We start from the raw sequence: 24,271 nt of genomic DNA, 5'->3' as shown, positions 1-24,271 counted from the left end.
AGTTTCATTCTTCCCTGAACACGTGGAATTCCATTATTTAACATTTTGTGCTTCAGGCAATGAAATCCTAATCATCAAATTCGTAAAAATTGAAATATTGTATAATTCAAACAATAAAAACAATAGAAATAGTGAGTGAGTGACGTCATCTATTCTCTCATTTGGATGTAACTGGCTCGTTCATATAACCATTTCGTTGAAAATAAGCGAAACTTTAAAATGTTATAACTTTCTTTTACATCCGATTTTGATGAAATTTTCAGCATTGTGCTTGTGTGATTTTTCTCTATTGATTTAAATCAACATTTTTCCGAGGTGGACTTGACCTTTAAAATGTCACTTTTGTGACGAAAATTAATAATTTCCATACCCAGGACCAAAATCCAATTGAAACCAGTTGGATTTCCAACTGGTTTCAATTGGTTTCAATTGGTTTCAACTGGTTTCAATTGGTTTTAACTGGAATTGAACAATTTCCAGTTGAAAACCAATTGAAACCAGTTGGGCAACTGGAAATCCTAACTGGAACCAGTTGGGTAACTGGATATGACTTCCAACTGGAAATGATTTCTAACTGGATCCAGTTGGGTAACTGGAAATCCTAACTGGAACCAGTTGGGCAACTGGAAATCCTAACTGGAACCAGTTGGGTAACTGGAAATGACGTCCAACTGGAAATGATTTCTAACTGGATCCAGTTGGGTAAATGGAAATCCTAACTGGAACCAGTTGGGCAACTGGAAATCCTAACTGGAAGCAGAGGATAACTGGAAATGATTTCTAACTGGAAATTATTTCTAACTGGAACCAGTTGGGTAACTGGAAATCCTAACTGGATCCAGTTGGGTAACTGGAAATGATTTCCAATTGGAAATTTTCCAGTTACCCAACTGGATCCAATTGAAACCAGTTAATTTGCATATTTTCTGCCAGTGTGCACGGATTAATGTTTTATGAGATTCATCATAATATACAATGTATCTATTTATTTTTTTTCAATTTGAAGTACCACACTTTTTTCAGATAAGTGTTTAGAATACTTAGCAGTGAAGGCCATGTTCATAAATTTTATAGATTATAATTAAAACAGATTCAAAGATAATTAGTACACCATTAACTGTTACCAAATTACATCAAATAAAAATACATATATTTGAAGATCTCCCATATAAATATATACATATGAAAGTCTCTATGTTATCAATGCCCTTTACATTGATATTAATAGACAAATAACACTGCTTCTGTGTTGGCATGAGCAATAGTTAGTGCAAATGCTAATTAATTTGTAACTAATTAAGTTCATTCCAACTGGAAGTTCCAATTGGATCCAGTTGGAAACCAATTGGTTTCAACTGGTTCCAGTTGAAACCAGTTGCCTCCAATTGGTTTCAACTGGAACCAATTGAAACCAGTTGCCTCCAACTGGTTTCAATAGGGAAATTGGAACAACTGGAACCAATTGAAAACCAATTGAAACCAATTGCCAACTGGTTTTCAATTGGAACCAGTTGTTCCAATTTCCCTATTGAAACCAGTTGGCCAACTGGTTTCAATTGGTTTTGCTCTAATTGGTTTTAACTGGATTTTGGTCCTGGGCAGTTGCAATTTATTTTTCATTAGTAACTTGGGAATAATTTTTGTATTCACCAGAGTGCTCAAAAACTTGAATAATTTTGTTTACGCCCTCTATTGGTGGAAAGTAATATGGCAAGAAAATTTGCATTTTTCGATCTCTATTGCCCTTTTTACACAGGATTTTCTTAACCCCGGACTATCGCTAACCCCGTACTATCCTTAACCCCGTACTATTTTTTTTCCTTTTCACACATGCCAAATTGTTATTGCTAACCCCGGATAAGGAATGCTTGCTTTTTACACACGAAACTCGCTAACCCCGGATTATTGGTTTTTGTCGATCATTCGTAGTACAAGTGCTTCACTCGTACACTTTTTACACACGCTACAATTTCCTTAACCCCGTACGCGCGTTTCCGTTTTACACCCTGGCGAAGGCATTTTCCGGAAAAGTAGCCAAAAAGCGACTAGTGAAGAGTCTACGTTTGTTTACATTATCAGCTGGGCGCGCGATCCAAAGTCCGCACCGAAGTTATCCGCAGAACATACGGTACTTGCAAATGCAGCTGAGCTTATACTTTCCAGGTTCAATATGAATGTTTGCCTTGATCATTTGCCTTGCCGATTTGCTGATGTCTGTCTTTCTATCTGTCTATATATCTATCTCTCAAATTCTATCTCTATCTATCTATGTAACTGCAGTATCTATCTATCTAATAATCTTCTCTGTCTCTCTCATTCTTTATCTAACATCTATCTATCTCAAATTCTCTATCTCTCTCTATCTATCCATCCATCTGTCTGTCTTTCTCTATTTCTCTCTCTCTACCTATGTAACTTCAGTATCTATCTGTTAATTTGTCGCTCTTCTCTCATTCTTGATCTATCTGACATATATCTCTCAAATTCTCCAGCTCTCTCTATCCATCTGTCTGTCTTTCTTCTATCTATTTATCTATCTATCTATGAAACTACAGTATCGGTTAATTTGTCTATTTGTCTGTTTCTCTCCCTCTTTATCTTCCTATCTATCTGTCTCTCAAATTCTCTATCTCTCTCCTTCAGTCTAGCATCTGTCTGTCTTTTTTCTCTTTGTCCGTCCATATTTCTATCTATAACATCTCTCTCTCTCTCTATCTATCTATCTACCTATCTATCTATCTATCTATCATTCTCTCTCTCTTTCTCTCCCTCTCCCTCTATATATATACCTCTCTGTCTCTCCCACTCTCTCTATTCTATCCATCCATCTCTCCCTCTTTCTCTTTCTATCTATCTATCCACCTCTCTCTCTGTCTCTATTTCTATCTATCTATCTGTCTATCGATCTATTTATCAGTCTTCTATATCTATCTTTCGGCAGCTTCTAAGTGTATCAATCCATCAAACTTCAATTTGTCTTTCCATTATAAGTATCTGTTTATTTTGATTTTGTCTGTCATTCTATTCATTTAGTTAATAATTTATTTTTAGAAAAAAAAACTATCATAAACAACGCGACTGCAAAAGCATGTTCGGATTTCACTCGATCCTGACTGCCGCTCTCTCTGTACATGAAGTGCCGAGGAACTCTGTGCTCTGATCAGTAACTGTGCAAATTGCATGCGGTGGTGGACTCGCCTGTGTCGCACGCTGCATGCAACCAGCGACGTGTGTAGACTCTTCACTAGTCGCTTTTTGGCTACTTTTCCGGAAAATGCCTTCGCCAGGGTGTAAAACGGAAACGCGCACCCCGTACTATAGGTGGGGCTAAATGGCAATTTAGCCCCACCTATAGTACGGGGTTAAGCTTAGTCCACTTTCGTTTTACACATGCGATCTTAACCCCGTACTATTGCTCTTAGCACCGCAATTGGTGGGATAACCCTGCTTTTTTGCAGGGCCAAATAATCCCGTACTATAGGTGGGGTTAGCCCACTTTGCAAAAACGCTGTGTAAAACGAAAGTGGGCTAAGCTTAACCCCGTACTATAGGTGGGGCTAAATTGCCATTTAGCCCCACCAATAGTACGGGGTTAAGGAAATTTTAGCCTGTCTAAAAAGGGTATATTTCTAATTAAGAAAAAAATAATTTAAAGAAGTAAATTTACATAAATGCAAAGTTATATGATGAATAGCTGTAATGAAAACTGACAGTGTAAGAAAATCAAGCATTTGTCTCATATAAAAAGAGAAATTAAGCCAAACATTGCCACCATTATTTTGCCACACATAGAGATGTAACTGAGAACAAGGTTATATCAGTCATAATAATGCGAGCGCATAGTGCGAGCAGTATAATAAACTTTGAGCACTTTTGTCAAAATGAACATAAGTTATTTAACCAAACAATTTTAATGCGAGTGCGAATTAAGTGCGAGCTTAAGATTTTCATTTTCAGACTCAGTGAAAAACTTTGCTTTAGATCTTTCTTTTTTCCTCGTTTCCTTCCCCCTCCGTCGATCTCTATTTTTTAATCTCCCCCCTCTTCCTCCCTCCCGATTTTCTTCTCTTCTTTCCCCTCTTCCTCTTTCTTTTTTATGCAGCGGCGGGGGGGGGGGAGGTTTGAAGCCTTCCTCTGCCCCTATGGATCTGCACCTGCGTGGGAAAGTATTAAATTGAAAAATGATGGTTTAAAAACATATTGGTTTTTAGGTACAAGCTATCACATGAATAATATGATAGTTTTTCGATCTACGAGCATCAGATCGGTAAATATGCGCAATGTGTTAATGATCCCCACGACCCCAAGTTATAGTTCAGGCACTGGCTCCTCAAAAAAATTCACATAGAAAAAAAATGTTTTTTTTTCAAGTTGAAAATGCCCTTTTAAAAAATTCAAATGTGGCCCTTTTCAAAATGAAATACCCTTTTTAAACTACAAAATTGGGCTCGCGTTTTGCGCTCGCATCAATTATTCTTTATTGAGGTACTCATCCTGTTCCTGGTTACAAGAAGTTCTTAGAATGTACAGTTTATCACAAATTTTCAGCTCGCGCTTCGCGCTCATTCCTTAGTTAGAACATATGGACCACCTCGAAGCGCTGGTGTAGCGGTTCTGACTCTCGCCTTGCAATCAGAGGGTCGTGTGTTCGAATCCCACCATGGACATTATATTTACCATCTTCGGTTTGCTCCCTAAAACGAAAATACGTTCCGCCGCCACTCGGTTTGACTGTTTAAAAAAAATGTCGATTATGATATATTAAAATGAAAACCAAAATAAGAATAGGAATATAAGCATAATCTTCACAGAAAGATCCAATTAATTAGTAAAAAAATACTGCAAATTACAATTTTAACAAATGATTTAGATGATTAGTAGGAAAATTAAGGAAAGAAAAAGAAAAAAAATGCCAAATTTAATTCAAATTGGAGGAGGGGGGCACATTCGCAAAAAAAGTTTTCAACCAAGAAAAGAGTACATTTTGTCTAGGAAAACATTTGACAAGAAAAAACGAAAGAAAAAAAATGGGCCCCCACTTTCAAGGGGAGGGGGGCACAATTGTGATTTATATGCCTCTCAATCCCTTGTATATCCCATCCGGCTGAGTGGCTCCTATCACCTGAAAAGCATACTCGCACTCAATTTGCTCAGAGAACAACTGCATTTGAAGGGCCCAGGTTTTGGAACAATCTTCCCCATGATATGGTACATAGTGCCTCACTTTAATATATTCAAACGTTAAAGCGATGCTTATCAAATCTTATAATTTCCCTGTGTAAACATTTATATACATGTAATATGTTAATACGCTCTGGCTGAGTAATGAGTAATAAATAATATTCATAGAGTGTTTGGTAGACTCCTTTTTATTTTTTTTGTATTCCTTACATATCCACAATTTTATTATTGTTACATTTTGGAATTACTTTATAATAATCAATTAACTGACCTCTCCTACTCATTAAGACTGATATTTTTTTCTGGATTCTGCAGATTTAACAAGCTTTGCTTTTTTATGCAGGTTCCCTGATCATATTTCACTCTTTTAAATTGTTTTTAATTCCAAATCGCTATTTTCTTTAATTTGAATTAATTGTCATGCCTTGTCTGACCGATTTGTATTCTCATGAGTTTTCGGATATTGTTTTCATATTGCTGTTTGTACTTGTGAAATATGTAAAATAAAGTCAAATCAAGGGGGGGGGGCACAGCCGGCCCGACGTGTCCCCCCCCCCCTCCCCATTGATATCGAGGCACGATCTCCTCTCCTCGAAAATGGCCCTTAATCAATCCCGATCGAAATGTAATTTTTGTCACAAAACAGTTAGTAAAAAAAAAAGACGCCTATGAATAAACATGATAACAAGACCCCGGACTTCTATTGCTGGATGCATGAGCATCGATCCCACGGGAACTGTATGCCTCTGCGATAGAATTATTAACGGACAAGACCACCCCAACACAAAGTTGATTTGAATAAAAAGAGAAAAATCCAACAAGCATAACATTGAAAATTTCATCAAAGTCGGATTTTGACATTATTTTCAAAGTTTCGCTTAATTTCACAAAACAGTTATATGCACATCCTGGTCAGTATGCAAATGAAAAGACTGATGACGTCATCCACTCACTATTTCTTTTGTATTTTATTATACGAAATATTCTAATTTTCTCCTCATTGTTAAGTGAAACAACGATTGATTCCTCCTGAACATGTGAACTTAGCATGGTTCAGTCAAGTTGGTCCTTATATAATAGTCAATTCTGTAAAAAAATGAAATATAATTCATTCAATAAAAAACAAAAGAAATAGTGAGTGAGTGACATCATCGACTCTCTCATTTGCATGCCACTCATGAGTTGTGCATATCACTCTTTTGTGAATAATACGCGAAACTTCAAAATGCCATCTTATTTTACAGCCCATTTTGATGAAATTTTCAGCATTATATGCTAGCTTTATTTTTTATTCAAATCAACATGGACTTGACCTTTAAAAAAAAATCAAACTTAAAAAGCGGAAAAAATATCAGCAATGTTTGGATTACCACCCCCTTTACATGATGGGGACTTATTTATGAGCAATAAAACACCATACCCCCCTCCATTTGTGATCAATTGTATCCGGTTGTGGCTAGTTGGCCGGCCGGATAACCGCATCGGAAGAAATATCCGGAAAGCAATAAAAATCCAAAATGGCGTTTTACCACACTGCTTGTTTTGTGATCACTGTAATGATTATTTGTAATGCCATCTTATACCCGACAATATTTAGCTCAATTTTCCGGACTTGGTTTGGGGGAACACCACCAAAGCAAGAAAAAGAACAAATGCCCGGTAAGATCTCTAAAACTGTGTCAGTTACTGTTTTAAAATTAAGCAAGAACAGATATATTTTGTCATTCGTTAGATTGTTAAATTGTTCTTCGTCGTGTGCGGATGCAGGAGCTACCGCTGGCGGCCGGAGGAGCTGTCCGCCCGCCCAGCCGTAGACGGTAGAAAAGCCCTGCCCTGCGACTTGTATGTCAATTGCCAGGCATTGCATTAGACGATGGGCTGTGCCCCGCTCAGCTCAGCTAACTGGCATGACTGGACCTGGAGCTTTAATAAACGGCTTGACTAGGCGGGCTAGCCTACTGCCTAGCAATAGCATTGCCGAGGCAGGCAAATCAATGAATGAAAGGAGTAATAAAGTGAAGGAAGAAGCAAAAGAAACAAATAAGATAGGGGAAAAGAAGGAAGAAAGAACAAAGAATACCCAGGAAAAACAAAAGAGTGAAAAGGGGGAAAAATGAATTAGGTCTAGTTGAGAAACGAGGAGAAGGAAACAGAAGAAAGGAAAGACCAAAAGACAGAAGCAAGAAAAAGGAAGAGAAAAAGGAAAGAAAGGGGAAATGAAAGAAAATAAAAAGGAAATAAAGAAAAGAAAATGCTAAAGAAAGAGGTAAAGAAGGAAACAGTTAAGAAAGTGAAGAAAGAAGTAAAGGAAGAAGCAAAAAAAACAGAAATGGACTGAAAGAAAGGGGAACCAAAAATTAAAAAGGGAAAAGAAGAAAGAAAGAAAACAGATGAGACAAAAGGGAGAAGAAAAAAGAACAAATTAAATTACAGGAAGAAAGAAAGAAGGGAGAAAAAATGAGGAAAGAAGGAAAGAGAAGAAAAATGTTCAGAAAGAAGGAAAGGAAGAAATGAAACCAGAAAAAAGAGAAAACGGAAGAGGGAAAGGAAGGAAGGAAAGAAGGAAAGAAAGGAAGGAAGGAATAGGTGACTAAAGGAATGAAAGGAAAGAAAGAATAAAGATTCAGAGAGAACAAAGAAAATGCAAAAGAAAGAACGAAGGAAGGGAAAAGAAAGAAAAAAAGGGGAAGAAAAAAAAGAGAGGAAAGAAGGAGGGACTGAAAGGAATAGAGGAAGAAGGAAGGAAAAATGAATAAAGAAATCAAAGAAATTAGCATAGAATAACTCCCTAAAAATAGTAAAAAAGGAAGAAATCTTGAAGAAAATGAATAATGTAAATTTACGTAAATGTAAATAGGAGTGGGCTATAAATGGGTGATTTTTTTAATTTAAGATATATTTCACTAATATCCGTAAAACCCATAGTAGAGGAATAAAAGCGATATAGCTCTATGAAGCTGCTTGCTATTGTTGACCTCGTACCATCTAATATCCAAGAACCCCAGGATGATAAAATCTACTTTTGGCTGAAAAAAGGCTATAAAAATTGAAAAATTTAGGTATAATTACCTTTTAACTCTACAAATAATGGTTTAAAAGTACTAATTTTAGGAAAAACAAATTGCCTGCCCCCTATAACATATGAATAGACACCAAAACCAAAGAAAATGACCACCAAATAAAGAAGATGTGGCCAAAACTGTGATTTTGGGTGGTTTTGGCGGCCATTTTGGATTTTGGCCCGGCACACTTTTTTCTCGGACCCAAGACAAAAAATATTGTCATTTCATGTTGAGATACATTACAAGGAATAAAAAAAAACTGTTCCCATATTGAAATTACAAAAAAAGTATTTTTGACCCATGTATAGCCCACTCCTAATGTAAATAACAACTTTCTGTTGTATCTAACAGTTATTATACAGTTGTGTGTTTTCTAAAGCTATTTGTAAGCTAAGAGTGACTTTAAGAACGACTATTGAACAGGTCTTTCTTATGCACTAATTAACCACCAATGAACATTTAATGGTGAACATCATTTACCACAAGAAAGGATCACCAGTCGTCCTGGGCCCCGTCTTGCAAAGAGTTATGATTGATCCAATCAATCGTAACTCTATGGAAATCCGTCAAAGTCATAATTTTGTTCTACAGGAAATTTTCAACATGTCTTTTGTGAACAAAGAAGAACACACCAAAGTGTCCAGAAATCAATGAATGATCAATGATCAGATCAATTGCAACTCTTTGTAAGACAGGCCCCTGGTGTGACATTGACTCACACTCATTTTTTGCTGTTACTTTCATAGAATACCCCCCTCATATGAGGCCAAATGGAGGGATCCGAGGTGGCGCTGGAGGCAGGATGAGACCATCTGGAGCCAAACCTCCCATGCCTGGAGGAGGACAGAGTTCAGGTATGTTGGTAAATTCATCAAGTCATCACATGGTCTACCTTCATTTAGTCTAATGCTATTTCGTCCATAAACATTTCATCTAATAATGACAGTACGACAATACACCAGACGGTGGACTGTACTGGTTCCAGAAGAAAAAGAAGAACCATTTGGTCCAATCATCACTTTGTCTCATAACTAGTGCTGTTGTCGATAGGCCTCATATCGACATTGATGTCGACATACAAAGGATTTTCAATGTTTCCGACATGTCGACATGCACGCACCCACATCGACATGCAAACATAAAATAAAAAGGGGTCTAGCCTAAAGTCACGAGTATAAAGCTTAGCTGAAAAGTTGGAAGCTTTTATCCACAGTAAGTGGCGCGATTAAAAGGTTTATTCAGCTATAAAGCGGCACATTAAATGAAAAAAGAATACCTGCGAGCTGCGCGGCAGCAGAAATACGTCAGTGCCTGAGTCGAGTGTGGGCCGGCCTGCCCGATCGAGCTGCCGCGCCCCTCGCTCGACGATCGCGAGCGTAGCGTAGCCGTAGTAGCATTCACCGTACCCATCCATATGTACCCATGGCTATTCACCGTGCTTGATAATACGTTGCTCCTCAATGCATTACTTTTCACATAAACGTTTTTGTCAAAGTTGTGACCGCCGCAATTGAGCGCTTAATTCAAATCACGAAGTCACAGAAAACTTCCCTTCCTTCGTTTGGAGATCGTTGCACGGATCGCCGCGGAAGTGATACTGAAATTATCGGTCGATTTTCATTATTTTTTACTGTCAATTTGAGGAGCTTGCGTTTGCAGCACATGTGTACCAGCGTATAATACGCAATGATCACTATTGTAATTGGTGATTCTCAAATTGGCTCCGAGTGTTATTGCGCAATGCTTTCGAGACCGGATCGTGGTACAAAACTTGATTCTCCACAAAAAGATGTGGATTAAATCGGTGATTTTGAAAGTGAATTCACTCTAGCTTAGTGAAAATATGTTTTCCCGAACTGAGCCTGTATTATATAGATCTAGATCTAGTGTGGGGATATTCTTCGTGTCAAGGTGAATACGTTTGATTGAGAGTGTTATGTTCCATGATCGAATGATTTTTGTTAGGGAGCCTAGGCGCAGGCTAAATTACGGTCCCTTTTTCATGTCGACATTGTCGATGTCGGGATTAATTTTTAAGCGACATGTCGACATGGATTTTTGTTCCCGACAACAGCACTACTCATAACTAGTCCAATAATCATTTTTTTTTTCATTCATTTCCCCAATTAACGCATAGTCCAATTAGACCAAATGGTATACGGACTAAATGGCTATTGGACTAACTGGTTATTAGACAACATAGTGAGTTGATGAAATGGTAATTAGACCATGTGGATAGTGAAGGAACTGGTGGTAGACCAAATGATAGTAGATGAGTTGCTGATTGGTCGATTTGGCATTAGAGCAAATGATAATAACCGGTATATTAAAGCGGCCTGCCATTGATAAATCATGGGAAAATTGAATCAATATGGAATTCGCAAAAGGCCAATTGACTTTCATAATAGAATCCGTCTGTCAGGAGAGCCCGTCGGATTAATGTGATAAAAGTTCGGACAGCACAAATTTTACCAAAATCATGATCGTTATTTACTTCGGGTTGTCGCAGTTCTAGTCAGTAGGTCTCTTGATTGCTAAATCAAAATAAATATCCTCTGTGAAGTTACATGTTTCAAAGTGAAAGCATGCAGTTTACTTCTGGTAAAATTATTGCTCTCCTATATTAGACCTCCCAGACATGCCGATGTCTATTACTTAACACCCCCAGGCATGCAGACGAGTGAAAGACTTGAATCCCTTCTCTGTTCTGAGATTGGACTTGATTTCCCCATGATTTAGCAATGGTAGGTCGCTTTAACCCATACAGAGACCGTTTCATAAAAGTTACTAAAGTGACTTTGCCCTCCAATAGTAACTGTCGTGGTAACGATGCTAATCAGCCATTACTTTGCTGTCCAACTAAAGGTCAAGTCCACCCCAGGATAATGTTGATTTGAATCAATAGAGAAAAATCAAATAATGAGCATAATGCTGAAAATTTCTATCAAAATCAGATGTAAAATAGAAAGACATGACATTCTAAAGTTTTGCATATTCATGGATGGGACTTTATATTCATAACTCAGTGATATAATTAGTCGATGACATCATTCACTCACAGCTTATTATCTTTTTATTTGCTTGAATTATATTAAATTTTCCAGACAATGAAGACCTTGATTGAACCACAAAATGTAAAAAAAAAGGTAATTCCACATGATCATAGAGTAATGAAACCATTTTTCACATGACAATGAGGAGAAAACTAAAGTTTCATGTGCACAAATTAATCTTAAACATTATAATTGTGTTGTTTGTTCTAATTTTTATTTAGGCGGGGTCGATCCATCAAATTTTATGGGTCAACAGACACAGGAGTCGAGAGGGAGAGGCATGATGGGAACTGTTCTTCCTGTTTACGCTGTCGGTATCTTCATCTATTTTGGCTATGTGATCTATAAGGTGAGGTTCGTCTTGTAGAGTTTGTTTTGTCCTGTTTATGCCGTCACTATCTTCATCTATTTTGGCTTTGTGATCTATAACGTAAAAGGCATAATGTCAAAGAACTTAAAATGATATTAGTTTGTCTTAAAATTCACCTAAAGATAAATCATTATAATAATAACTTATATAGAAATTTATTTTGTAAAAAAGGAAAAAGCACAGTCTGCTTGTTTTGCTACTTAGTATTAACATTATTATTGTGGTGTGTATGTATCGAGTACTAAATTGGTGCTTTCATACAAGTGCACATATAATGCAAGACTAAACTTCTCAGAAAGTTGCATTATGGGATATATGTATAAAACTAAAGAGATGTAAGGAGCTAGATGCATTATTGGTAACTACAGGTACATGTATGCGTGCACTTGTTAAACAAAAAAATATGACGTCATGACTTTACCAGTATTATACTGCGTGAAATGACGCAAGCCGCGTAGCGGCCTCGGCGCGTGCATAGCACGCACGGGCGGAGGGGTCAAGCTGTAGCGAGCAAAATATCAATATTGATGAGCTTAGATTGCTGCTAAATGCAACACATTTTATGTCTATTTAATGCTTCTCCGGCCACACAGCCATAACGATTGCTATACTTACTCAAAGCCTGGTATATTTTACTATACTATAATATGCTCCACTATATTATACTTTACTACATGTATACTATACTATACTATACTATACTATACTATACTATACTATACTATACTATACAAATATAATGCTAGACTAGACTAGACTATACTATACTATACTATATTTACTCTATATACATGTAATGTACTATACCTACAACTCACATTCTTTTGATTTAATAGGTTTTCCTGCGCGACAAGCCATCCACCCCATCCAGCAGACCAACGTGGTCGTACCCTGATGACGTCGCCCAGCAGGAAGGACCAACCCTACAGAGACAACAACAAGAGAACCTACAACGTAAACTAGCAGCAGAACTCAAGGCTGCTAACTATCCCGAATTGAAGAAGAGCGATCGGAGAGCTGCTGAGGCCGCCGCTACTGCTGCTGCTGCGGCAGCGATGGGAGAGGTAGTGCACCCTCCGGCGCCTGGTGAGTAGCTAGGGGAGAGGTTGCTTGGATAATGCTGCATAATCGTCTTGAGCACCAGAGAAAAATTTGATGTAATGATAATGAACACAGTATTTATTATGTGCCATCAATTTAGTGAACTTTTTAAAGGCAAAGAGGCAAGGGGGGAGCTTAGGAATTACAGAATAATGCTTGCTTTAAATGTATGGGTGCATGAACAGATCAAATTAGCTAACAATATTTCATAAAAAAATTAAATTCAAATTCAAATCAAATCAAAATCAAATTCTTCAAGCAAGTCTGCTGTATCATTCAATTAATGTTTTCATCATCATCTTTTGTTGTCAAGGTTTGTGGCAAATACAGTAATTTCTGTTTCAAAAAATGTATTTTCCATTTCTTAAAACCTGTTATTCCATTTCAACCTTGATCTGAAATGGACATTTGAGTTTTCGGTGAAAATGTTCACTGAAAAACCATGAATTACATTTTGCAAACTAGTAAATTTAATGAATTTTCATATAAAGTATTGGTGACAGAAAGATTTCAAGAAATTAGTCACATAATGTGTGATTACAAAAGTAAGTGATATACTGTAGTTGGAGTTAAGAACAGAAAGAGTACTTATTAAAGAATTGAATGAGATAATTTTATTTGTTATTAGTAGTTGTAATGATTTATCAATAGTTGTTCTTTTATTCTATCCTTACCTTAGGACTTTGTAACATATGTATAAAATGCTTTATAAATTCTGTGTATTACTATTATTGTTATCATTAAGCGCTGTGTAAAAGCGGAATGAATACACTGTACGCTTGACCTTTAATGGAATATATTATTGTGTATTTTATCATAGGATCCAATGAAGAAGTTGATATGCTGAAGAAACGTTTAGAAGAAACTGAGAAAACAATGCAACGGATGATGGATATGATGAACTCTATGGGTGTAGCTATGAGCCAAGTTTCTCAACATCTTTGTAAGTTTTATCAAATAAGCATTGTCCGGCACCGAAAATTTGACATTTATTAACCCTTCCTACAACTTATACATGTATTTAAAGGTCAAGTCCACTCGAGGAAAACATTGATTTGAATAAATAGAGAAAAATCCAACTAGCATATCGCCGAAAATTTCATCAAAATCGGATGTGAAATGAAAAAGTAATCATTTTTAAAGTTTCTCATATTTTTCACAAAACAGTGATATGTACAACTCAGTGACATGCAAATGAGAGAGTTGATGATGTTCCTCACTCACTTTCTATTGTTTTTTATTGTTTGAATTATACAATATTTTTTTACATATTTGACAATAAGGACCAACTTGACTGAACCATATAGTATTAATCAATGCTAATTTCACAAGTTCATGTAGGAAATAATCATTGTTTCACTTGACAATGAGGAGAAAATTAGAATATTTCAAATTTCAAACAATAAAATACATGAGAAATAGTAAGTGGATGACATCATCAGTCTCCTCATTTGCATACCGACCATGATGTGCATAGAACTGTTTTGTGAAATTAAACAAAACTTTAAAATGTCATAACTTTCTTATTTTACATCCGATTTTGATGAAATTTTCAGTGTTATGCTTGTTTGATTTTTCTTTCTTTATTCAAATCAACATTATCCTGGGGTGGACTTGTCCTTCAATTGGACAGCAAAGTAACTCCCCTGAAATGCTTGATTCTGAATTTGAAATCCTTGATTTTTAAAGCGCTTTTTGCCTGCGGATACAAAGCAGTACTATTATTACCCCGGCTTTAGCTCTAGTTAACATCACCGGCGCTCAGTGCATGCAAGGAATCAATCCTGCTGGTACCCATTCACCTCACCTAGGTCGAGTGCAGAACAATGTGGACTACGATGCTCCCCTTCTAAGTGTGTCCGAACAAAAGTTGAATGTCTAAATGTCTTCTACCAACACAAATGATTATCAATTCTTCGTAAACATTTACCTTGGTGTTTTGATTTATCTTACAGCAAGTGAGAAGTCTGCATCGCCTACCGTGATGCCTGACTTCAATGAGCCCAGATTAACTAAGGGCGCGGACAACGAAGATGACCTCGACATTGATGTCGACGATCTCAGCGATGAAGAAGACCTCATCATTGGCGACAGCATGGATCCCTGTGGCAGTTCGGACGACGACGAAAACGATGTCGGCACGAAGAGGTATGATATGGATGACGATGTCGATAGAAGACGACCGAACAAGATGAACATTGTTGACGTGGAGGCGGATGATTACCATGACGACGACGATGGGGATGTTGATAGCGATGATGAGTCTGAAGTTGAGAACATCGGAGTAGAGGACGTTCTGACATCAGACACGCTAAGACGGAGGAATGTTAAAGGGGACGGAATAGAAGGTTGATCTTCTCTTTTTTATGTATTAACCCAAGTGATTTATGCCATGTTAAATTATTTTTTACTGTAAATAATACAACATTATTCATGTACATACAGTTGGTTTGTGTAGGGATTGATTTCATGCATTACATAATGGTAGTCATAGACTCTTTGCTAGTCATGTCATAAATTATTGAAATCCAGATAATACAAATAGGCCTACACATGATCAGGGCCCTGTTTCATAAAGCTTGTTCTGACTAATAACAAATTTGCAAATTAGTTAAAAGCTACTAAAATGCTTCAATCTGATTGGTTGGTAGTAAATTTGTTATGGAGTGAGTGTTTGCATTTGTTATTATAACAAGTCTTAATGAAAAGGGAACATTATGTCATCAGGGGCCCGTTGCATAAAACTTTTTACCTGAGAAAACTCAAACTCAGGTTGTTTTTACCGGAGTTTTTGCCCTGTGCTTTAGTCAATGGCGGAAATCAGACTAACCTTAGTTTTCAGCTTTTACCGGAGTTTTCTCAGGTAAAAAGTTTTATGCAACAGGCTTCAGGTCAAGGTTCAGAGATGTTATTATTGCGTCACACTTTTTTATGGAGTGCCAGCGGGAAATCCATTCCCCAAGTAAAGATTCTTTCAATACTGGCGGCCATCTTGAATTTACCATATATTGTAGATACTGTGAAATGTACTGATAATAAAGTATGTAGCAGTAGTTGGCAGGTTCGAATCCCACTAGTTCCAATTTTTTTCTGACTTATGATTTATGATTTTCATACAGATCGAGCATACTGATCTTATGATTTTCATTACAGATCGAGCATACTGATCTTAAACAAATAGGAGTAATGCCGAAAATTTGTTAAACAAATTATAATCTCCTATAAAAGCCTCTTAATTTACAATACAGTATGTGTTTTTAATGAGTTGCAATGAAGTATTTTTGAATATATCATTGCATACATGTATCTATTTCAATACATCAAATACATGATCGTATTACCATAACCTACTACTCAAAGGTACATTGTTATTCTGAGAGTAAGATTTGCATTTAGATTCAAGGACTAGCTATTCAGCTCCTGTCAGAGTTAGAAGTTTTTTTAAACTAATTTTTTTAGTGGTCACTATTGAGGGTGGGTTATTTGACCAAGGAATGCAAAATAAGTGGCTGCTGGCCGCCTTAGACAGGTGGCTGCACAAGACAGGATCTACAACACAGGAATTTCCTGCGTGGGAATTTGAAATGGCCACCGTAAGCAGGTGGCTACTATAGACAGGTGAATGTTCAGACAGGTTTTACTGTGTGTGACCTTCCACCTCAAAACCACCAATAAGTCGCCAGGTAAAGGTTCTCTGTAAATAGCCAAAATAGTAAATAGTAGTCCCCAAAAAGCAAAATTTAGAAAAATAACTCATCTGAAAGAGCAATTCTTCTTCATACTGTAATAATTTGAAGTTGTGAAATCGAATAAAAGAAAAGATAGAAGAGTTTCTTGGACATTACTTTTTCAGACTGCTTGGAAGTTTCACTGAGATTACACACAATGCACACCTCATGCTTGAGTGAACCCAAACTTCAAACCTTGTTTTCTCCTTATGTTTTTTTGCTCTTGTTGAATTTCCTCTGCATTCAATCAAGTACTCATAATTGTTATTGTCGGTCAATTTTAAGATGTCATATATCATTTCAAAGCTTAGGATATGAATTTTCAAGGTCAATAAAAATCTCAATATTCATTTAGGTTGAATTATTGTTGGTTTTGGGGTGGCAAATCACGTATTTGTTTTATAGCACTATTAGCAGCACAAATACTGTACTTTTAATACATCATCTTTCTTCCTATATGTATTATTCATCAAATTCAAATGCATCATTTATAAATTTAAATGTGTGTAACAGTGTACAGTGGATTTCTTCAATATTGTAAATAGTACATTGTAATTTATTTATTATCAGTATGCTTGTTTGTAGAAATTTGCCAGGTTCTTGTGCGTTCTTTTTAAAGTGGTTCGCCGAGACGTGCGTTCTTTTGTTAAGTGGTTTCTTTATTGGTGGTGGATTGTTTTGTAGGGCTTTGCTTTTACTGTGTGCTTTTTTGTATTTGGGTTTGTAAATGTATTAACAGGATAAACACATTATTTTTAACATTTAATGATTAATGGTGACAGGTGTGTAGGAGATGACTACACCACAGAATTGCCGTGGTGTGGTGGTTGTGTGTTCGATTCCCACCGCGGTGTAGCGTCCTTTGGCAAGGTGTTAATCCACACTTTGCCACTCTTGACCCAGGTGTGATATGGGTACCCGGTAGGATGTGAAAGTCATTGTAGGTTGTCCAGTACTGTGCGCGCCTCACCGGCGACTGACTGGAATACTCCCCAGGGAGTGGAGGATGTGCATACATTGTGTGCAGGAATGATTGCTTGAATCTGATGGCTGGGGTAATAATATATCTGTAAAGCGCTTTTAATCGACACGTTCCGATGTACAGTATTAAGCGCTACATAAAAGCGGAATATTATTATTATTAAAACATGGCTGGTTCTAACAGGGTTGAAGTTATTTTCAGAATACAGATTTAAGATTTTAGCTAGCTATCTCACTGAGACGAGACAAAGGGTATTACAAAAACTAGACAATATTCAGAAACCAAATAAAGGCCCATTTGCATGAAAAAAGTTTGTTGTTTTGTAGTAACTTTACACTCAAGTAGTATTATTTCTTTTTGGTATGAAACCAATGCTAAAACATGAAATAAGCTGAAAATTCCAAGATACATTCTTTGTTTAGCTCTGTGATACGCAACCACTTTATACTTTGTACAATAACAATCTGTTTAAAAAAAAATGAAAAAGATAATGGAGAGTTGGTTTCATGTGTAATTATCCTCAAAGGTAAACTTTAAATTTCAACTACGAATCAACAGTAAAAAAAAAATTGTATAGATGTTCTGTCCATATAATTCAGATTATTCAAACTCTACCAAATCTTTAGACAGGCTTTTATGATTTATTTATGCTGAATCATAATCTCAAACCCAGTTGTATTTATACCATGGTCACATTTGCTCTACGGCGGCCGTATGGCGAGTCGAAAACAGCCGTTTTATTCATTTTTATTCAAATCACCTATATTTAGCTGGTACAAAAATGTTAAAACGGCTGTTTTTGACTAGCCGTACGGCCGCTGTAGAACAAATGTGACCATGGTATTCATAGTGTATTCACTCTTGCAATATCTATTAGAGGTCCTTTGTGCAAATTATTGATATTTAGTTATATTTTGTGTGCAATATTTTATCAAAGTTGTTATGGATATTTTACTATGTACATGTACAATTAGTAGGGTGCTATTAACCTTTTGTTGTTTTCTATACTCCAATAGGTCTAGATTATTTGCCCAAACCGGGGCCCTTTCTCACAAAGAGTTGTGAGTAATCAATCGATTTCAACAGTTGAAAGCCATTAGCACCATGTCTGTTCAAATTATTTTCCAAATTTTGCATGAATCTTCATTGTAACAGTTCACAACTTTGCTGCTTTCTGTTTACAAAGGGACATTGCATAAATTTCCTGTATGAAAATAGATGACAATAATGAATGAATTTCCATATTAGGTTGATTGGATCGATCACACGATTTTGTATAATGAGACCCAGGACCCCGTCTTACAAAGTGTTACGATTGATCCAATCAACAGAGCTGCCAAGTAGTACTGTACTGATTTTCCGTATTTAGTACTGAAAAATGAGAATACTGATGGTTTCATGCAAAATACTGATTTCTCAAGTTTTATTTTTATGTGTTGTCCTATGGTATTTCTTTGAAAATACTGATTTCCTCGCCAAAATACTGATTTTCAGCTTTAGAAATACTGAAATGTTCTTGTTCAGGTTGGCAGCTCTGAATCAACCACAAGTATGGAAAGCCAGCAACGTCAACATCTGCAAGGCATGTTTTGAATGTATTTTACATTCATTGTTGTGTTGACCATACTCTGCGTGCTTCCTCTTCATTTGCAAAGGACATTGTGGAAATTTACAGTGGAAAATTCTGACTATGAATGGATTTCCATAGAGAGTTGACATCGATTGGATCAATCACAATTTTTTGTAATATGGGACCCAGGGGGGGGGTGTTTCATCAAAGTTGTCAGCACTATAGATGGTCATTGCTGACTATTTCAGTGAAATCCTTGGTTTTGATTGGCTAAGAAGCACTGGCCTCTGACTGTTGCTATAGTAACTGTCGGAGAAAGACAACATGTCAGTGCTGACAACTTTCATGAAACGGTCCCCAGGTCTGCGTTACATTTTGAATTTCATAAAGAATTTAATATTAACGTTTATTTACGCATTTAAATAGGTATGTAGATACAACTTGGACAATCAGCTTCAGATGGGTGGGATTATTGTAGGTTCCGCTGATTGGCAAGTTGTGGGCTGTCTTTGAAAGTTAAAAATATTATAAGAAAAGAGGAATTCTATGGCCATTTTCTCTCAAAAAGCCCTGGTTGATGTTTCATAAAGCTGTTGTAAGATACAAATGACTTCAGAAATGAATGGTGACCCTTTCTTGTAATAAATGATATATCACTATGTACCTTACATAGCATCGAGAATGTGGCCACTTACATTGACGAGTGGATACCATGCGCGACCCAAAAAAAGTAAAAAGGATGTCTTTTTCAAGATAGGGCATGTTACGTACGTAACATAATAAGGGTATCAATAACACTAAAATAATAAAAAAGGGTTTCTATTTTCGATGGGAAAGCTACGTGTTAAGGGTCAAATTTGCGAGGGTATAAAAAAATCAAGACGAAAATGTCTTATAAAGGATGTACTTTTTGGCCCAAGAGTCAACACTTGTTTAGAGATGTGTTTAGATTTGCGCGAGTGGGCCTGTACTAAATCCAATAATGTAGGTAAAGGTAAAACAGACGACGGACGTGACATCCGTGACATAATTGAAATATCGCTGTACTTGTTTGGGGGTTCAATTCAGGGAATACTTGCCAATAGTAATATTTAGTATCATTATTATTTTATTCGGCACGTAATAAAAAACAAGACAGCATGTACAATGCAAGATTAAGAAAAAGTACAAAGTTTTGTTTCCAATACTTTTTAAGGGTAGGGTTTCACATGCCAATACTTGTTAAGGGGTGCATTTTCAGAGTATGGAAAATACACGTTTAGGGTGCTTTTTTGAGACCTCTAAGAGTATGTGAAAAGTCCCACATATACACACACAACCAGTGCATTTATCTTGATCATCTTGAAGCAGCACTTCCAATGGAAGAAGGAGAAATTAGATTTCTCTAAATAAAATGGTCAGCAATTTGAAAAATAAGTACTATTTATTGCAGTGCTATCATATTTATTATTACTAATGGAATTGTGCTTATTTTATATCATGGTGTTGGTGTTGTTTTCATTTATAACCTTTCAGTTAGAAATATATGAATGTACCTGAAATTTTGTATTGAAATCTGATTCATGGCTGAGTTTACAGAAAGATGTGATATCAATATAGTACAGAGGTTGAATTAATCATAACAATTAAGATCTTGTTAATCATGACAAATTCATTTCTTTTTCAGATTCAGATTATTTGTTAAATTGGTTTGAATCAAGTAGCAAATACATGTCAGATCAATGAATGACAAATTTTACTCGCTGATAACAATACTTTCATGTGCTGTGCAATTCAGGAGTATCATATTCCAGGGAATAATTTTGCTTTACAAATTTAAATAGCATTTTTGGTCATAAGAGAAAAGCTCTCAACTGAGTAATGTAAAGTCCTATGTAAAACATATGCTGTACAAGACTATGCATAGCAGTCTTTCACAAATGTGGAGCAAATTGTGATGCGATACCAGGACAATTATTCCCTGTATTTATTTATGTTTACATTTTGTTTTTCATCAAAATTGAATTTCAATCATCCAATTTCAATTCTGTACTCGGTGACCTTTGTATGACATACTCATTTCTTTACTTTTGTATATGCTGTGGGTTTGTGTACAAATTAGTTCTATTTATTTCTTATAACTTTGATATCGTGCTACTCTTATTGGACATTACTCGTAATAGCAATATTATGTGTCGTTAGCTTTTTTTATATTAGTACAATTGGGCTTTGCATAAAGTGATATTGTGAAGAAAGACATAATCTTTAATGTTATTTGCTGTGTTTGGTTTGGTTTCTTCTTTGTGGCTTGTGATACAGGGTTTGAAAGAGACAAGAGATCAGTCAATACGGTATATGTAACTTCTGAAAGTTTCCATATTTTAGAAGAGTGTAGTGGGTCCCTACATGTATCTATCGTGAGCAAATGTTGGTCCTTAAAGGGGAATGAAACCTTTGGAACAAGTAGGCTTGTGTCGAAACAGCAAAATCAAAGAATAAGAACAAAGAAAGTTTGAGAAAAATCGGACAAATAATGAGAAAGTTATGAGCATTTGAATATTGCAATCTCTAATGCTATGGAGATCCTCCCATTGGCAACACGACAAGGATGTGTGATGTCACACATGAACAACTTTCCCTTTGATGGACTATGAAATACCCTGAAAATGTGTCTTTTTGCTTTTTCGTATGGTGATACAAACTCTTTATCCATGATGTATTCTTTAAAATTCTGTATTACATGCCCTCCTATAGAAAGAATACATGTTCTACTGATAGATGTAATAAAAGAGGCAATTTAAGTGAAATATATACTAAAGTAATGGGGAGAGTTGTTCAAGAGTGACATCACACATCTTTGTCGCATTGCCAATGTGAGGATCTCCATAGCATTAGTGATTGCAATATTCAAAAGCTCATAACTTTCTCATTACTTGTCCGATTTTTCTCAAACTTTCGTTGATCTGTTTCTTTAATTTTTCTGTTTTCTCACAAGCTATCTTGGTCCAAAGGTTTCATTCTCCTTTAAGAGGACCACCTAAACTCGATGTTTGACGTTCTTGTCGTCTTGAGAAGAAACGATGAGCATGGGTGGTCCTCTTTCAGGATAAAAAATGCCCACGATAGATACATACCGTGTACCGTGAAAGCCACTACACTGACCAGTCAATAGTTGATTACAAAAAGGAATAAATACAATGTTATACAAATAATGAATGTTTATGAGTGCAATGGACAGAATACTTCAGGAGGTGAAAGATGAATGGATCATTAATTTCATCTTTCACCGAATGAAGTATTCTGTCCATTGCACGAATGAAAAAAACATTATTTGGCTTATGTCACCTAAAAATTCAGGAGTCCACTGTTTGAAGAGTGGACTCATGAATAAAATAGCGTGGATAACCACGGCAACAGGCGTCCATATTGCGCACTGTGACAAAAGCGCGCATCAGCATTGGAATTTTTTATACACGCGCCCGATACGCGCTAAATTGAGCGTAATTTACATAGGAAATCTGCATAAACCATGGACTCAACCATGGGTTTTCAAAACCACCTTTGAATATGGGTAAATGAGCTTGTAGATTTGTTCTCTTGTAGGTATTGTTCTTCACCCCTCCCCCCCAAAAAAAAAATAATATTCAGCTTTATCATCTACAAAACAAATAGACAATGATACTCTTCCATTTTCACAAATATTTGCACAAATATTTATTCACAGGAATTTCATGGAGTTACATGAATAGAGATATACAGGAATGGAGTACTGGGTACCGATAGATACATGTACATATTGATATACCAAACAAAACTTATTACAAAACTGATACTATAGATATAAATAATAATACCACTCTTTCTCGAAAAGAAACCACAACAGCAATTAAGTACAAGCCATATCACACATGATCGGTCAGCATTTGAAGTAGCCAGAGCTGACAGATTTTCATATTCACAACAAATATTTTGATAGAAATACATTGACATACGTAATATAGAAGGAATGGTGAGGTTTTTGGGGCAGTCATATCTACTCAAGGGAAAAAAGTTATTTCGATTGGCAGACAATATTTTATATTTGCTTCTCTCAACCCTGGTCTAGGCTATTAATAATGGGAAAAGCATGGTTTTCACGGATGCTGTGAGGTACTTTTTGGCAGACATTAATTCATACATGTATGTATGCTTTCCACACAGTAAAACTTTTTTTTCTTAGGGAAATCATATCTAACAAGTAATGCTGGGGCATTTATTTCATTTGGCAGGCATTAGTTCATATTTGCTTCTCTCAACCCAGGTGTGGGATATAATAATGGGGAAAAGCATGGTTTCAGGGAGGCTGAGTTACTCTGGCAGACATTAATTTATGTGTGCTTTTCTCTCAGTAAAACATGCTTTTTCTCCCTTTTTTTTGAGGAGAGGGGGGGGGTCAGATCTAAACAAGTAATAGTGTGTCAATTATTTAATTTAGCAGGTATTTATATCTGCTTCTCCCATATTAACACATGGTTTTCACGGCAGTCAGAGTTTAATGAATGAAGCTGGGAGAGTATTTGGCAGGCTAAAGTTACAATATGATTTGTGTACCGGTATATTAACATTCATCTTGTTAACAAGCACCAAGACAAACTTGTCTAAAATGAAACATTTATGATTTGCCATATTTTATCAATGACAGGAATTTCAGCTCCATTTTCTCCAAACACCAGGGAGAAGTATGACATCTTGCTTATTACAAGAACATATCACCCATTCATGCCTACCTAAGAGCAACAAAATGAAACACCCCGCCCCCAGCTACATGTACAATCAGATCAACAATACTCATATCTTGATCATTTGCATAGGATTACAAATCAATGCTATGCTGTATGCGCTCTACATTTCAAAGAAATGAATGAATAAGACCTTGACCTTGCATAACTATCACATAATTCGTTGATTAAGTCCTGGTCACACCGCCCAAGCGTTGTTGGAGCGGTTGTGGAGCAGTGGGGAGAGAGGGTCGAATTTCGCTCACAAAATTGGGGGAAAAAACAATCGAAATCGAACATGGTGAACGGTAGCGAGCGGTGATGATTTTTTTTCTCTCCGCTCCACCACCGCTCCAACAACGCTCGGGCGGTGTGACCAGGCCTTTAGCTCCACAATCGCAGAAAAGGGCCTTGTTTCAATGATAACATATGGTATGAGACACTGTTAAAAGCTACCAAAATCCTGAAAGGTGATTGGCCAAAAGCAT

At 36.4% G+C, this 24,271-nt stretch overlaps 1 protein-coding gene across 1 annotated transcript; it reads left to right on the top strand.

The window, feature by feature from the left end:
- Positions 1 to 6,675: 6,675 nt before the first annotated feature.
- LOC121417244 (resistance to inhibitors of cholinesterase protein 3-like) lies at positions 6,676 to 15,526 on the top strand. The gene is made up of 6 exons (XM_041610886.1): positions 6,676 to 6,840; positions 8,990 to 9,097; positions 11,518 to 11,645; positions 12,503 to 12,752; positions 13,588 to 13,710; positions 14,723 to 15,526. Exons 1-6 carry the CDS (start codon positions 6,699 to 6,701, stop codon positions 15,118 to 15,120), a joined length of 1,149 nt encoding a protein of 382 aa, XP_041466820.1. The 5' UTR covers positions 6,676 to 6,698; the 3' UTR covers positions 15,121 to 15,526.
- The last annotated feature ends 8,745 nt before the right edge of the window (positions 15,527 to 24,271 follow it).

The sequence above is a fragment of the Lytechinus variegatus genome, chromosome 6 (genome assembly GCF_018143015.1).
Source record: "Lytechinus variegatus isolate NC3 chromosome 6, Lvar_3.0, whole genome shotgun sequence".
Classification (NCBI taxonomy): domain Eukaryota; kingdom Metazoa; phylum Echinodermata; class Echinoidea; order Temnopleuroida; family Toxopneustidae; genus Lytechinus; species Lytechinus variegatus.
This window is presented reverse-complemented; position numbering and strand designations above follow the sequence as displayed.

What these genes read in the sequence shown, in the direction of transcription:
- LOC121417244 (XM_041610886.1), top strand. Translation starts at nt 6,699, where the DNA reads ATGGCGTTTTACCACACTGCTTGTTTTGTGATCACTGTAATGATTATT. An exon ending in TTGGCTATGTGATCTATAAG is followed by an intron (nt 11,646 to 12,502) that starts GTGAGGTTCGTC and finishes TTGATTTAATAG; the next exon opens with GTTTTCCTGCGCGACAAGCC. An exon ending in AGTGCACCCTCCGGCGCCTG is followed by an intron (nt 12,753 to 13,587) that starts GTGAGTAGCTAG and finishes ATTTTATCATAG; the next exon opens with GATCCAATGAAGAAGTTGAT.